Source organism: Lepisosteus oculatus, chromosome 8 (assembly GCF_040954835.1).
Source record: "Lepisosteus oculatus isolate fLepOcu1 chromosome 8, fLepOcu1.hap2, whole genome shotgun sequence".
NCBI lineage: Eukaryota > Metazoa > Chordata > Actinopteri > Semionotiformes > Lepisosteidae > Lepisosteus > Lepisosteus oculatus.
The window spans coordinates 47,586,826-47,601,253 of NC_090703.1; the positions used below are offsets into that span (position 1 = coordinate 47,586,826).

General features: G+C 44.5%; 2 protein-coding genes across 7 annotated transcripts; one reads left to right on the forward strand and one right to left on the reverse strand.

Moving 5' to 3' along the window:
- Positions 1 to 199: 199 nt before the first annotated feature.
- dnaaf6 (dynein axonemal assembly factor 6) lies at positions 200 to 2,620 on the reverse strand. Its single transcript, XM_015351794.2, has 6 exons — positions 2,531 to 2,620; positions 2,263 to 2,326; positions 1,697 to 1,790; positions 1,384 to 1,480; positions 656 to 741; positions 200 to 507 (listed from the first exon to the last, which is right to left on the reverse strand). Exons 1-6 carry the CDS (start codon positions 2,618 to 2,620, stop codon positions 378 to 380), a joined length of 561 nt encoding a protein of 186 aa, XP_015207280.2. The 3' UTR covers positions 200 to 377.
- nup62l (nucleoporin 62 like) lies at positions 2,563 to 13,687 on the forward strand. 6 transcript variants are annotated; one of them, XM_015351788.2, is made up of 13 exons: positions 2,563 to 2,654; positions 3,908 to 4,217; positions 4,586 to 5,079; positions 5,499 to 5,588; positions 6,125 to 6,229; positions 6,463 to 6,567; positions 8,025 to 8,151; positions 8,797 to 8,941; positions 9,423 to 9,472; positions 9,992 to 10,126; positions 10,642 to 10,771; positions 11,781 to 11,847; positions 13,447 to 13,687. In XM_015351788.2, exons 2-13 carry the CDS (start codon positions 3,916 to 3,918, stop codon positions 13,536 to 13,538), a joined length of 1,842 nt encoding a protein of 613 aa, XP_015207274.2. In that variant the 5' UTR covers positions 2,563 to 2,654; positions 3,908 to 3,915; the 3' UTR covers positions 13,539 to 13,687. The 6 variants fall into 6 exon arrangements, with proteins under 6 accessions (XP_015207274.2, XP_015207275.2, XP_015207273.2 ...); XM_015351789.2 differs by lacking the exon at positions 2,563 to 2,654 and adding an exon at positions 3,150 to 3,247; XM_015351787.2 differs by lacking the exon at positions 2,563 to 2,654 and adding an exon at positions 3,169 to 3,358.
- The last annotated feature ends 741 nt before the right edge of the window (positions 13,688 to 14,428 follow it).

The window sequence follows — 14,428 nt, forward strand, 5'->3', positions numbered from 1 at the left end:
AAATCAGCTTATGCTTACGCCTATGCTTATTGCTTCTGCTTCTCAAATGAGATAAAATAATGAATAATTATAATAATAATTGCTTACACTTATATAGCGCTTTTCTGGACACTCCGTACACAGCCATAGCGCGCCAGAACGCTCACCACACATCAGCTCTCAGTGGGGAGGAGAGCGGAGTAATGAAGCAGTACATAGATACAGTACAGTTACAGTACATTGATGTACTGTAACATTTTCAATGAAAGACAAGAGGCAGAACATGTAAGCATTATTCCTGTGCAGCTGAGACAAGGGCTCTGGTGTAAACACCCCACAAGTGTGCTTTGGTTGACTGGACCCAGGGCTCCAGCACAGTCACACACTCTTCCTCTCTCTCAGGCCAGGTTAATGCTGTCCAGTGGGCGGTCCATAGGGAGGGTGACCTCCAGCTCCTCCCTCTCCGTGATGAAGCAGGCTCTCCCCTCTTCACTGTGCACAGGGTGAGGGAGGTGCAGCCCCAGCTTACTGCCAGAGAAAGGGAGAGAGGTGATATATCTTGTTTAATAATAGAACAAATTAATTTAGTAATACACTTAAGATATGGATATAGAGTGCATCGTTTCCAGCTGTAGGAAAACGCTTAGCAGTGCCACATGGAGATTTGGTTTCTTACTATTTTGGTGTTCGTAGATCAAGGAAAGTCTCTTTGACATCGAGGACCAAGTCAGTGATTTTTGTGTTGGGCAGTTTGATTTTGACCTAGAGAGGAGGAAAGGAACAGATTCTCATTTGCCTTAAACCTTTTTTTTGGGCACTTAAGGTTGTGCCTCTTGTTCATCTCTGTGTAAGGTACAGTACGTCACAGTCTGTAAAACCAACGTGCACATCCTGCTCTTTGCTTTTATGCTGGTTCAGCATGCTGCCCAACATTGGCAGTTGCTTGCAAGGTAGACAGACCCTGCTTTCACACTGAATTGCAAAGCCCAGACCGTGATTCTCTGTTCATTCAGAGTGCAAGGAGCTGTTGTAGATGTGTCTGAATGTGTTCTTAACCTTCCTTCCCCAAGCCCAGCCACAGCCCTGTTGTGCATAATCCATCAGTATTCTAAACACACATTTGGATTCTTGACTTCTGTTAGAGCTGAGCCTTTTTTTACACATTTTTATAACATTTGTTTCCTTTTGACATCAGTGAACATCTCTTTACATTCAGGCCTGTTTTCAGCTATTTTTTCGAGTGTTAATCCAACTTGCCTGTCTAATATTAACTGAAAGTTAAATACCTTGGGCGAAGTTTAAAGGGTTACGCAGAGGTGAGGAGAGGGGATTCTGAGCGAGAGTGTGCACAGGCCTGGGTGAGGAGCTGTAAGCAGAGGAGGTGTCGGAGGGGATTAATCTTACCAGCATGCTCTCACAACAGGCGGAGGAGGGGTTCTTTCTGCTCATACCCAGAAACACATCCTCGGTGCCCACCCTCTGCTTCAGGAGGATCTCATACCTGCACAGACAAGCAGGCAGGTTAACCTCCGGACACACTGCACCGTCCACAACCACCGCAGGATGTTACACCCCGCGTCAGTCCCAGCCAACACGCTCATATCGCAAACCAGAGCTCCAAGCTAATAAGTTTGCACACGCAAATGGGAAGAAAAAAAAACCTGAAAAGGAATTCGTTGCCAGAGGTGCTCCTGAATTTCAACAGTCTCTCACTCACTCGGGCTGTGGCCGGGGGTCACAGAGGTCATCGAACTGTGCTCCTTCTGCCACCTCCTCCTCACTCCAGATCTGCCTGCTGTCCTTTGAGGGAGCTGGGGAGAGAGATAGAGGGGAGGCCAACCTTTGATCAGCACAGGGGTGTCAGGCACCCTGCCCTCCCGCTCTGATTCCCACAATGGTGACAACTTCAAAGGTGTTACCTTAAATCAAGCACGACTCGTTGCAAAACTGAACAGGAAAAAGAAATCACACTGGAATATGTGTCACGATGAAACAAACGCCCGAGTTAAAAATCATATCTGTGTAAGGGAGATCCGGCACGGACAGACAATTCAAGGAACATCGAGTTAAAAAAGAAAAACTGAGTCCGTGTCGTTATTTAAATAAAGGTTCAGAAATAACCTGAAAAACAAACTTTTTTTTTTCTTATCAACAGCGACTCCCAGTGAGATCGCAGGGTAATTTCAGATACATTTTAAGGCTGCGCTCTCCAGTTCCGAAAGCACAACTTATCTGTCGTATTAAAAAAAGGCAGAGGAGTCAAGAGGACAGATCTAGACTCACCGTCTTTCTCCACTGCTCTGGCTGGGCCAATCTGACCAGGTCCCATTCTTGCCGCAGGTGGAACCTAATAATAATAATAATAATAATAATAATAATAATAATAATAATAATAATAATAATAATAATAATAACATTATTTTCGTTACATTAAAGCAATTTAAAATGACTCTTGACTGAAGAGATGGTCACATACTGAACATGCAAGATGACTATCAAACGTCATACACACGTAGGGACAGGAATAATATTTCTGAAGACGCAGGTTTACCGAGATGCTGTCATCCTCGTCAGACCCCTGGTCGGTGTAGAGGAGGCTGGACAGAGCCTGGAGAGTCTCCGTCGAGGACATGTTGTCCATTGCGCTGCTCGTTAACCCTAACGGGACTAAAACTGTAATGTTGTGAATTATTTTTTTAAACACTTTTTACAGAGATGTTAGCTTAATGTATTTTCTGATTTAAAACTTGAATATGTTTATGCTCCTTTACTGTCGGGTAATTTCAGGAGAAGTAATCTCAGATCTATGTACACAGTAATGATTATTATAGTACTAGAGTGTGGCTTCTTGCTTGGCTTTCTTTCGATGCCATGGCAACCGAATTACCCCCCCAGCTAAAGAGATGTGGTTGACAGAAGCTTAAACCAATCACTGAGTAGCACCTTTAGTAGCACACCAATCAGCGAACAGATGCATATACGTCACTTCTGCCAAGACAGTCCGTGCCTGTTCCCGCTTATACAGTTTTGTTTTTAAAATAAAAAATAAACAAAACGTTTGTACAATTACCATAAATTTTCCGGTATGAATTATTTGTTCATTCAGTTTACAATTATTTGTAATTTGTGGTTATAGTTTTAAAACTGTTATCTTAGGCAATGCAATAGCCAGTCATACTCACAGGCTGGGGTCCTCACGTATACTCTGGCGCAAAAATGGCGCAGGAGGTGGCAGCGTATTAGAATTGGAAGTTGTGAACGTTTTCCGGTTTGTTAAATTTATCATACTTGATTGTATACTTATTTTAGGTTACTATTAATTTTTATAACACATACCTGAGGAATCTGACAAGCTCTGCGTTCCCGAGACTCTTAAGTAGTAAGTTACTTATTCAGAATCTGCGTAGTCGAAGTGTTTCGTTTCTCTCGTTTGTGATACAACGTGTGCATGTTGTCGTTTGACAGTTGTCGCTGGTATTATTGATACAAATGTAGTATTACGTTCAGAGATCATATTTAAAACCACACGTCTGACGGGAACTCATTTCACATACTTAAATTAAAATTACAAAACGGTTTGTGTTATGCAAACGCATTGATTTCTCTACTGAAATGTTGGAGACGTTTTGTACTTCTTTTCTCGTTCTCTTTTTATCTTTCTCTGTTTATCACTTCTTCGTCTGTTTGCTTTACTAATGCTAGCAGTTTCTCATTAGAAAGGTTGTAGGCGAGAGGGGCCATTCAGGTAGTTGCTAATTGATCCCGGGATCTCATTCAGCTGATTCGTGAAAAAAAAAAACAGGGTATCAGCTTCAACTACATGGCTGGGTGTCTTACTCCATGCTCCCACAACACTTTGTGTAAAGGAATACTTAATTTTGTTTTTGTCTCTGAAGGTCTCTGTCTCTCTCCTTTCTCCCCCTTCCAGGATGCGCCATGAGTGGGTTTAATTTCGGCCAAAGCTCCGCCACCACAGGGGGGTTCACCTTCGGGACCCCAAAGACATCTGCAGGGGCCGCCCCGGCAACTGGGTTTGGCCTGACCACCAGCACCCCGGCAGCGGGAGGGGTGGGGGGCTTCAGTTTCGGGACCCCCGCCCAGTCCCAGGCCCCGGGGTCCAACCCCCAGTCCTCGGGCCTCTTCTCGCTGTCCACGCAGGGCGGCGCCAGCACCCAGGGGGGCTTCAGCTTCAGCACCCCGGCACAAAGTGGCGCCGGCCCGGGTGGCTTCTCCTTTGGGTCAGTGCCGCCGTTCAGCGCAGCTCTGTTACTCTTGCCTGAGCTCAGAAGGGGTTCGTGCCTCGAGCAGAGGGGCTCGTCTTTTTAGAATGAAACTGCGGGGGGGGAGGTTCGTCCTTCACTGATTTGAGGGTTTGCGCGAAAGACACATTTATAAAGGTCGGGAGGGTCCGCAAACAAGGGATTCAATTAATCCCTTATTTGAATCCCTTAATTAAGATTCAAATAATCCCTTAATTCATTAAAAGACCTAGGGAGCCCGACAAGTTGATCTGTGTATATGTCTTTCATCATTTTTTCTTATTTCTTGTAAAACCACGCTGTTGGTGAGAGAGTTTTAACTTAAAGTTTCTGTTCTGTTCCCGCAGAAACTCCACTGCGAAGCTCGGCCTCAACCTGTCAGCCACCTCTCAGCCCGCATCCTCTGGAGGGCTGATCCTTGGGGGCAGCACAGCCCAGTCTGTCCAGTCTGTCCAGTCTGTCCAGTCTGCCCAGCCTGTCCAGCCTGTCCAGCCTGCCCAGTCTTCGGGGTCGGGGTTCTCACTTGGCGGGGTCCTGACCACACAGACCACCGCGGCGGCGCCCTCTACTGGAGGGTTTAGCTTCAGCGGGGGACTGGGGATTGCACCCACACAAGCTCAGGCCCAGCCCGCAGCGATGGGGGGTTTCACTTTGGGGGCGCCTGCAAGCTCCCAGCCTGGAGGGGGATTCACTTTTGGGGCGCCAAAGGTCCCAGCCACCACCACAACAGCAGCCGCAGCCCCTGCTGCTAGCACTGGGGGGGGATTCTCATTTGGTAGCAGTAATACCACAGCAACCAGCCAGCCAGCTAGCAGCCTTTCCCTAGGGGGTCAGTCTACAGGTGAGCTTCCTGGCACTGCCATTCTTGAGATTAACTCAGTACAGACGCCTGCGGTGGTTCTGATTCTGGTGCCATCCTTAAATCAAGTTTGTTTCTGAGTTTGGTTATGGTTCCGGTGTCTTGCAAGAGCTGGTCATAACGAAAACACGTTACAAAAGATGTTAAATGATCAGATTTTGATATCTTAACCTAGAATTGTCACGTGTCTCTGATTTTCTGGTGCTCATGTTTACCTTTGAAACATGCCCCGATTATTGCAGTAATATTTTTTTATTTATAGTGCAGTAGTGGTGATTATGTATACCCTTTTCCCTTCAAATATGTCTAAGGTTAAAGGAACAAGCTTTTTTGTTACTTGTTTTGTCTTAAGTCTGCTGTGCTGACAGCAGTGCTCCCTCTTCTCCTCGTCTTCTCAAAAGGTCTGACTCTGGGATCTGTCGCCCCGGCCTCCACAGTCACAGGGGCTGTCGGCCAGGGATCAGGCTTCTCATTCGGAGCAAAACCTGCAGGTGAGAAAGGGGCTTTTATGTCCAATGCAGAGGCCATATAAATAAAAGTGAGCAGTGCGGACTGTGTTGTAGGACGCAAGTAGGTAGTGTGGAGTGGTATTGAGGAATGCAGTTCCATACCCTGAGGATTACAGTCCCTGTCATAGACTCTTTTTGCATTCTTGAGCTGAATGGATCCAAGCTGCATTTGCTGGGAGTTTAACTTGGAATTAATTACTAACTCATTCAGGATGAACCTTGTATTCTTGCTTCGCTGAAGGCATTAGAGACCAGGATTTGCCCAGCACTGGTTTGAGCTAAAATACTCACCCTGAACATGAAGCGCATGTTCCTTTCTGAGAAACTGTCAGCGTCTTCGTAATTTAGCAGATTTGAGTTCACAGCGTGTATTCATTAATGTAAATAAGCGGGTAAGGACATTTGATTGAAACTACTCTGCAGCAGGACCTTGGAAAGTTCTACCATAATGGCAGCATTGCTGTAGTGTTGTAAGGAGTCTCTGAATGTGAGTCGTGACTGTTTTGTTTCCTCTCCAGCAGCCGCAGCTACTACAGCGTCAGCCACCCAGGCTTCCACGATAGTTGGTTCCTCCCTCTTCGCCGCCCCCACCGCAGCGTCCTCCGTCCCCACAGGCTTCATCCGTGAGTTCCTGTCCCCAGGGCGGACACGCACTGTACTTAACTTTCCCCCAGGCGCACCTCGTGGCCGACATAAAAAAAAGAAAAGGGTTTATTTCCTGTAGTGTAAGAAAAGTGACCCTCGGCTGTTTGGTTTAAAGGAGAGTTTGAGTTCGGTGATTTGTGTGAATTAATTTCTGACCTGTCCTCCCCTCTGCCTTTCTCTCCTCCCCCCCCCCCGTATACATTCTGCACAGTGGGGGCAGCAGCAGCCACACCTGCAGCAACCTCAACAGTCGGAGGACTGGGGTTCACGCTGAAACCCCTGGGGAATATATCTGCCATCAGCACAGCCACTACGGGTGAGAAGAGATGCAACTGAACCTCAACAGCATTAATAACAGGAATAAAGTCTGGAGTCGGAGCTCCTCAGTGCTGTGCCTCAAGGGCCACTGTCCAGCAAGCAGGCTTTTGTTGGTCTCTTCCAGAATTATCTGCAATCCACCTGGAAAAACTTGTTGATTTACCTCACTAAGGTCCCCAATTATCAGTTCTAGTGCATTAAAAACACTCTGCTTATTAAGCTGTACTGTTGTGGAACACTTGTTCATTCAGTTGTTAAACTGGTTTCTAATGTTACCAGTTGCTGTAGAATAGTGTTAAATGGGTTGAAGAAGTTCAAGTAGGGAGCTGTGTCAGCATGCATAGGCTGCAAAGGAACAAGTAAAGGTTTATTCCATGCTGAAAAGAGAAGAAAAGAAACACAACTTTTCGGCTGTTAAGTCTTCTTCAGGTGTGGTATCGCCTTTAGAGGTCGGCGTCAAAGCCAGTGTAAGAAGCGAAGAAGCATTCTTCTACCCAGCCAACAAAAATATTAGCACAGGTGGGTCCCATCCTGGTGCCCTGGTGACACCTGAAGTAGACTCTACAGCCAAAATGTTGTTTCTTTTCTTCTCTTTTCAACATGGAATTAGGGCTGGGCGATATGGCCAAAAACATTATCACGATAAAAAGTTTCATATCAGTTGATATCGATAATTATCACGATAAATGTCAAATCATTATTTCTTTCAAGTTTAAAGAAATATTTTTTTTTATCCTGAGTAAAAGTTGAAGAAACCAGACAGTTTATTGGTAAATTTTTCTTTATTTTAAGAACACAACAAACACTTGCCAAACAGCAGAAACATTAAACAAATCTGAGGTAGAGAGTATTCAAGTCTTTTTTTATGTCAAAATATGCATGAGTAAAGCTTACAAAATAAATATCTTAATAGAAAAATTAAATACTGCAGTGTGATAAAACACACATAGAAGATGGCTCAGACAGACTGCAAAGTTTAAAGTGCTTTGTTTTATGTCTGATCGAAAAAAGCCAAAATATCTCCAAATTACCGAAGTTGAATGACCTTTTCTGTCGACGACGTCATCGTCCTTTGAGCTGGTCGTTGGCAGCACTACATTCGCTTCGGCGTCGCTCATTTCTCCACTCTAACTACAGTCCTGTCAGCCACCACCGTGTGGGTCAACACCACCACGTCAGCTGCCCAGTCTGCAACACGCACTCGCGCAGTGTTTTGTGTGCACGTTCATATCATGCGCAAAGCATAAACATATATAGAACATTTATCGAACTTTTGTTAAAATTATATCGAGGAAAATTATATTGCGATAATTATCGTTATCGAATTATCGCCCAGCCCTACATGGAATAAACCTTTACTTGTTCCTAGTGTTAAATGGGTGCAGTGAACCCATTGTGAGGGGGCCAGGCCTTGAGCTTGCAGTGACTGAGGGAATGCCTGGTGTGTTTTTCCAGCTGGGACGACCTCCGGCTCGGCCACGGGATTCTCTCTGAGCCTGAAGCCCACCGGAACAGCTGCTGCCAGCACGGTGGCCCCTCTCACTGCTGCGACAATCACTGCCACCCCTGCCTCCACTGCCAGGTACCACCAGACTAGACTCCCTGCTTTACGCGGCCACCTCCGTGCCAACTCTGTCTCTCCCAGTGCTCTCATCTCTGTCTCTCTTTCCAAGTAAGCATGTATGAGTCCCGAATCTGCAGGAAAATCCCATTCTGGGTGGATTTATTACTGTCTCTTTCTTCAGTACGTGTATTTCTTTGTATCTTTGTATTGAGCGAAATGAAAAAACGTCTACTGTACCCCAGGAATGAGCATCTTAAGCCCTTGAAGGCATTAAGGTCCTAACATTTAATTCCACTTGTACGCTTAATCATATAAGTCGTTTGGTGAAGTTGTTTGATCTTAGCAAGGTGCTAATTGAAATACATCCGGATAACTTGCAGAACTTTAGCCCTAGAGGATTGGTGCTTCCCATCTCTGTTGGACGTTGCACCCCTCCTTAGATACAATTCGGATCAGTTACTTGGTAATGTTTATGCAGCGGCAACACCAGGCACGAAAAAGAATGGATACAGTCATTGCATTTTCTACAAGCTTGACCACCTGAACCAGGCTTCCAAAGGCTGATTTTAACCCCACTGGTGCGCAAGCGTTCAGGAGACTTTGGCGCCGATTTCAGCGTTGCGGTGTCAGTGCGCTCACAGCCTGTTGCTGTCTCCACCCCAGCGCCCCCCCGGTGATGACGTACGCCCAGCTGGAGTCCCTCATTAACAAGTGGAGCCTGGAGCTGGAGGACCAGGAGAGGCACTTCCTGCAGCAGGCCACACAAGTCAATGCCTGGGACCGCATGCTCATTGAGAACGGAGAGAAGGTACTGAAGGGAGGGTGGCTGTTCAGGGCACCGGAGCTGCAGGAGTCCCAGATGGGGTGGGGGGTGCAGAAAAAAGGGTCCCAAAATATCGAAGTTTGGAAGAGGTAGACTCAGTAGAAGAGATGGCAGGGCCTCGCATGGTACAAGGTACATAGGGTGGGCACAGAGGATTGTGTAAGCTGCAGAAGCCTGATGGTACTCATCTTGTAGTTTTAACACCGTACTATAGTATCCGCAAAGGGTAAAATGCTATATTAAAAACTCTGTGTTGAATATATGAGAAGAAATTGAGGTGCTGTGTAAGACATGGTTCAGGAACTAGTGTGACTGCGGTCATAGGAGGAGCCACTGTGTGGAAGACACCCTGTGCGCTGTGTGTAGAGAAGTGTTTCACTGCATGGATTAAAGGTGGCAGGGACAGTGCTGCACGAGCAAGTGGGGAGATTTAATGTCAGTGCTGTGTCTCTGTTCCCGTTCACAGATCACGTCCCTGCACAGGGAGGTGGAGAAAGTGAAGCTGGACCAGAGGAGGTAAGGTCAGGGGGGGCCGCAGGCTGATCTTGGCTCTTGATCAAGAGTGCCTTTCACAAGAACTGTTTTTGGATTTGGTTTTGCCTGCTTTCCCCAGGACTTTAAATGCTCCCTGAACACTGAACTCTGAACACTGAAGCGACCCCAGTATTGCCAAATGTCGGGGTCACCGTTTTCAGGAGGGCATATGTTCTGACATTTTTTATTACAATATTGTGTGATCTCAGTCAGATACATTGATAAAGTGAGACAATTATGAAGTTCTTAATCTGCAGTAGATCTTTTTTATGACCTGCTGATAAAAGCTTTTATGACATAGTCCTCTGTCTTTAAAATTGGTTTAGCCTGAGGGACACATCATGTCACTTAAGGGCTTTATTCCAGGTAGGTTTTACATATTTTCACCTAAGACGGTGGGGGGAGAGAGATTGAGAGCTGGCCCAGCTGAATAATTAGGAACGTGGGCTTTAAAGTGCACCCCTGCTCTGCTGTATAAAACGATCCTTTGTTGTTCTGCAGGCTGGACCAGGAACTGGATTTCATCCTCTCCCAGCAGAAAGAGCTGGAGGACCTGCTGTCCCCACTGGAGGAGTCCGTGAAGGAGCAGAGCGGCACCATCTACATGCAGAATGCAGATGAGGAGCGCGAAAGGACGTAGGTTCCCTTTTCCATTTTTGAAAGCACTGGTTCTTTACACGGGCCTCCTTCCTCCAGCCTGGAATCCTGGGACTCTGTCAAGATAATTTGTCAGTGTGCAGCAAACCTTACCAGTCTTACAAGTCCATCACGGAGAGTCTAGAATTGGAATTACTGTACGTGCAAGAGCTGCATTAATGCATATTACTTTTTTGTAAATACTTTCATGTAATTTGATTAGAAATGGCATCTTTTCCCATAGTCTTTGAACTGTGAAACCTCCCACAGTGGGAAGTGTTTTTTTTTCTCTCTTGAGACATCACCCTACCTTGGATAGGTAGGGATTTAAAACTCATGAGTAAAGTCTCAAATATATTTTTAAAACGATGTTTCAACATTTCTGAAAGAAAGCACTTTTTTTTCACACAGGCCACAAAATAAGCTGGCGCGCACGGTTTGTTGCGTGATGTGATGCTTTACCTTCACTGCAGTAAAACCGGCCCCTGTGATGCATCTCTTTTTGCTTGCGTCAGGTACAAGCTGGCCGAGAACGTGGATGCCCAGCTGAAGAGGATGTCGCAGGATCTGAAGGAGATCATCGAGCACCTCAACACTTCCAGCGGCCCGGCCGACACCAGCGACCCGGTACGCCAGGGGTTCAATGTGAGAATGAACCGTGATCTTCCCGTACGGGGGCTTGGGGGTGGGGTGGGGTGGAGACACACTTAGGGGTGATTCAGATTGGGGTCCGCAAAAGCACAGCCCCAAAAACCCCCTTCATCCACTGCCCCCCCAGCACACATAGAAAAGTGTCATGACTGGGGAAAAATGTTTTAGATAACTTTTAAGAACTGCTAGAGATCCTGCTGGTTAAACCTGTTGGACTGTGTGCCATCCCATGAAAAGGCCATGTTCCAATGCACTGCTCAGTTAGGGAAGAAATAAATGGATACCACCGGATCTTCTGGGGGAAAGAGTGAGGAGCAGGAGGGAAAAGGAGGAGGCGAGAGGCAGGGAGTTGCTGGGTGAGAGAGAGGAGCAGTAAAGGAGGATCGAAGAGAATAATTGAGTGACTGTCAAACCCGCTGTGGGTCTAAGTGTCTGGTTAGAAAGACCAGGATCTCCTTATCAAAAAGTACAGTATGAACCTGCTTTAACCCATAAGCCAGGTGCTGAAACACATTTTGAGAATTGCTGAAAGTGCGTCAGTGAACGTGTTACATCTCCAGTTCATCCTGCTGGGTGGCCTTGCCTTGGACACGAGGTGGTGTCACAGGATTTTGAGCCACTGTGAATTTTTTTCTGTCTCTGTTCCCGGCCCTCTAGAAAATCTGGGAGTTTGATGGGGGGCTGGGAGAATTGAAAAAGGGTAGGAATATGTTGTAGACTTGTGGTGATAGGAGAGGAAGATATTTGTGTTAATGGGTTCTTGAGAGTTCATATGATGCTTTTTCAGTTTTACAACTAGCTGAAATCTTGTGAAATTGAGTGAAGGAAAGAAAGCAAAATTTCATCCATCAACCAACTACGTTTATTTCTTGTTTTAAAACACAAACACACACATATACATATACCCAAACACGTGTCTTGTTGTATATTGCCTTAGGACTCTAACATTAGTTTTATGTTTCTAAAAAAAACTTTTGATAACTTTTTTTTTTTCTTTTACCAGCTCCAGCAAATCTGCAAAATTCTGAATGCACACATGGATTCTCTTCAGTGGATCGACCAAAATTCTGGTGAGTGTGCAGATGTACTTTTTTTCTTTTCCATGATGGTGCTCATAAAACGTTTCATGAATAGTTTTCGAGCAGCAGCTCCTAAAACTGCTATCAAGGGACTCAGGAGCTTCCCTTCATTCTGAGAATAACTCTTTTAGCTTCTCCTTGTTTTCAACAGAGAGTAAATATGTATTTTGGCCTTTGTGCCCAATTAACCCCTTTACCATAAGCTCACTAAGGCAGAAAGTGGGCAGCAAAGAAATAATGCGTATCAATGTTTCTGGCACTACATAGAACAGAATCTAAACGTATTTATTAAAATTGCCATGTTTTGTGATATCTTGTGACATATTCATCGGCCTGACCAGCAGAATAGACATGTAGAATTTGATTAGACTAAATTCCTTAGGTTTAAAAAGCCAGTCACATGTTTATGTAACTGACTAGGGCCCCTGGGGAATGTTTGATATGTGGACAGTTATTTTGTGGTTGCATTCTGTGTTAAAGTTTACATAAATAACAAGTATGTCCTCTTCCTGACATGAGATTTCTAGTAACACAGAGGCTGTTCATGCTGTGTCTAAGGTTAAAAAAGCACTTAAAAATAGCCTTGGCTTTAGAATTAAGGGAATGAGAGAATGAGGGCCTTTTGTTATAAACTTACTTACAAACTACAGTGAACAACACAGTGACTTTATATATCCTACACATGCCTTTTAAACACTGGCCCCTAAAATCACATTGTAAGCTCATGCGTATAGGCTTTGCTTGCTGTCAAAAAATGAAATGTGAATATGTATTTCGCATATTCGTATAACACAGTTATACATGTTTGTATAACGCAGTTCATTGCTCGTATTTTTGCAAACAAGTCTTGAGAGCCTTCCTGGTCAGCATTCATCCCAAGCTCATTTTCCATTAGCTGCTGGGAACAGTGCCTCTTCCCATGGATGCATTCCTGTGCAAACAGAGATGGGATTATAATAAAGTGCTGCTTTGTTGAAATTCCTAAATTTAGCTTTGGAGATGTCAGCAGGATCTTGGGTAGAGGGTTTAACCTTTTAACCTAAGTGAATCATTAACTCGGTGTTTGTTGTGTTTTAACCCTTGTTGTTAGAAAGCTCTTGCAGAGGATATGAAGAAAGTCTAAATGTCAGGTTTAGAGCTAATTTGCAGTAGATCCACAGATCCATATTTATACATGGTTATTCGCAAGACATGTGGAATTGTATAGTTTTCCCCATGGCATTTCAGCGTCCATGTAAACAATATCAGCCTTTGGCATACCCATCTGCAGACCCTGTGTGGTGGAGGGTCAGACTTTACTAGATCCTACTGTATATTGTTGTTTTTTCTGGGTTATGTTGCAGTTAAACTTATTTCAAGGCCTCTCAGTTCAATGTGGCCCTGTTCTTTAGTAGAGTAAAACCAGTAGGGTCATTGTAAAAGTGTGAGTGCTTTGTATAAAGTTGTATAAAGTGTTTATAATGCATTTTGTGCTTCCTTGTTGCAGTTTCTTAAAGTTGCCATGTATGAGTAATGTTGCCACTTTTAAAAATCTTTTTAAGATCTTGTTTCAATATTTTCTTCCTTCTTTTTTTTCCCCTCTCTGTACAGTCCTGTTGCAGAGGAGAGTGGAAGAAGTGTCCAAGCTGTGTGATAATCGCCGCAAGGAACAGGAAAAGAGCTTTAGGATTACGTTTGAATAGGCAGAGAACTTGACTGATTACGATCTGTATGTACATGCTGATGTACAGCTGTTTCCCATAAAGCCCTAGAATGTGTACTCTGAGGGATGAAAAAGTGGGGCTAGAGGGGTCTCTTTTGTTACAATAAAGTAGTGATTTTGTCAGGCTGATTCTAGGCTGTTTCATTTATTTCCATCATGACATCAGTGACAGTGATTTCAGAGCAGGAGACTCACACTTCATTTCTAAAGGAGCAGTTCTTCGCCCCGCAATGACGGCGAAATTTGTATGTTTGGGAAAACGGAAAAGTACAGTAGCTCAGTCTGAGGTCTTCTAGATTCATCTTCGTTAAGTCGTCTTTTTCCTTGAATGCCTTTTCCTTAAAGCTATTTAAGGTCTTTGAGACGTCTGTTAGACGGTCATGTCAAGATTGTTCTCTGTTTGAAGATGATTAATGTTGGGTGAAAATGTCAGCAAATATTTGGTTTTCAGTGTTCCTAAAATCTGGAGTGCAGTCTGCTACCCAGTCACTATGCACTTAAAAGATGAGATGCATTGATCCTGTTTTCTGCAGAATCAAAGGTGCATCTTGATGAAGAGATGCTGTAAATCTTGGATCAGTGTATCATTCAGAGTTAGCAGTATTATATTAAGAGTGTAAAAACTCCTATGCCAAAGGTTGAGTAAGTTTTCTTTTTCTAAAAAATAAATAATTAGTACAGTGCAGAGTAATGATTACATACTGTAGCTCCTCACTGCCGGTTTCATTCTGAAGGGGAAGTTTTGGTACAATGGCGTTTGCATTTCAGTCTATAGATGTACTTTTTTTTTAATTGCGAAAGCAATTGAAAAAAATGTGAATGTTAGCTATATGAAATGGGGAAATGAGAATTCAGCTCGCCACGTATGAA

What these genes read in the sequence shown, in the direction of transcription:
- dnaaf6 (XM_015351794.2), bottom strand. Translation starts at nt 2,620, where the DNA reads ATGGACAACATGTCCTCGACGGAGACTCTCCAGGCTCTGTCCAGCCTC. An exon ending in ACGAGGATGACAGCATCTCG is followed by an intron (nt 2,327 to 2,530) that starts GTAAACCTGCGT and finishes TATTATTATTAG; the next exon opens with GTTCCACCTGCGGCAAGAAT. An exon ending in CCTGTTGTGAGAGCATGCTG is followed by an intron (nt 742 to 1,383) that starts GTAAGATTAATC and finishes CCTCCTCTCTAG; the next exon opens with GTCAAAATCAAACTGCCCAA.
- nup62l (XM_015351788.2), top strand. Translation starts at nt 3,916, where the DNA reads ATGAGTGGGTTTAATTTCGGCCAAAGCTCCGCCACCACAGGGGGGTTC. An exon ending in CGGTACGCCAGGGGTTCAAT is followed by an intron (nt 10,772 to 11,780) that starts GTGAGAATGAAC and finishes TTCTTTTACCAG; the next exon opens with CTCCAGCAAATCTGCAAAAT. An exon ending in GTGGATCGACCAAAATTCTG is followed by an intron (nt 11,848 to 13,446) that starts GTGAGTGTGCAG and finishes CTCTCTGTACAG; the next exon opens with TCCTGTTGCAGAGGAGAGTG.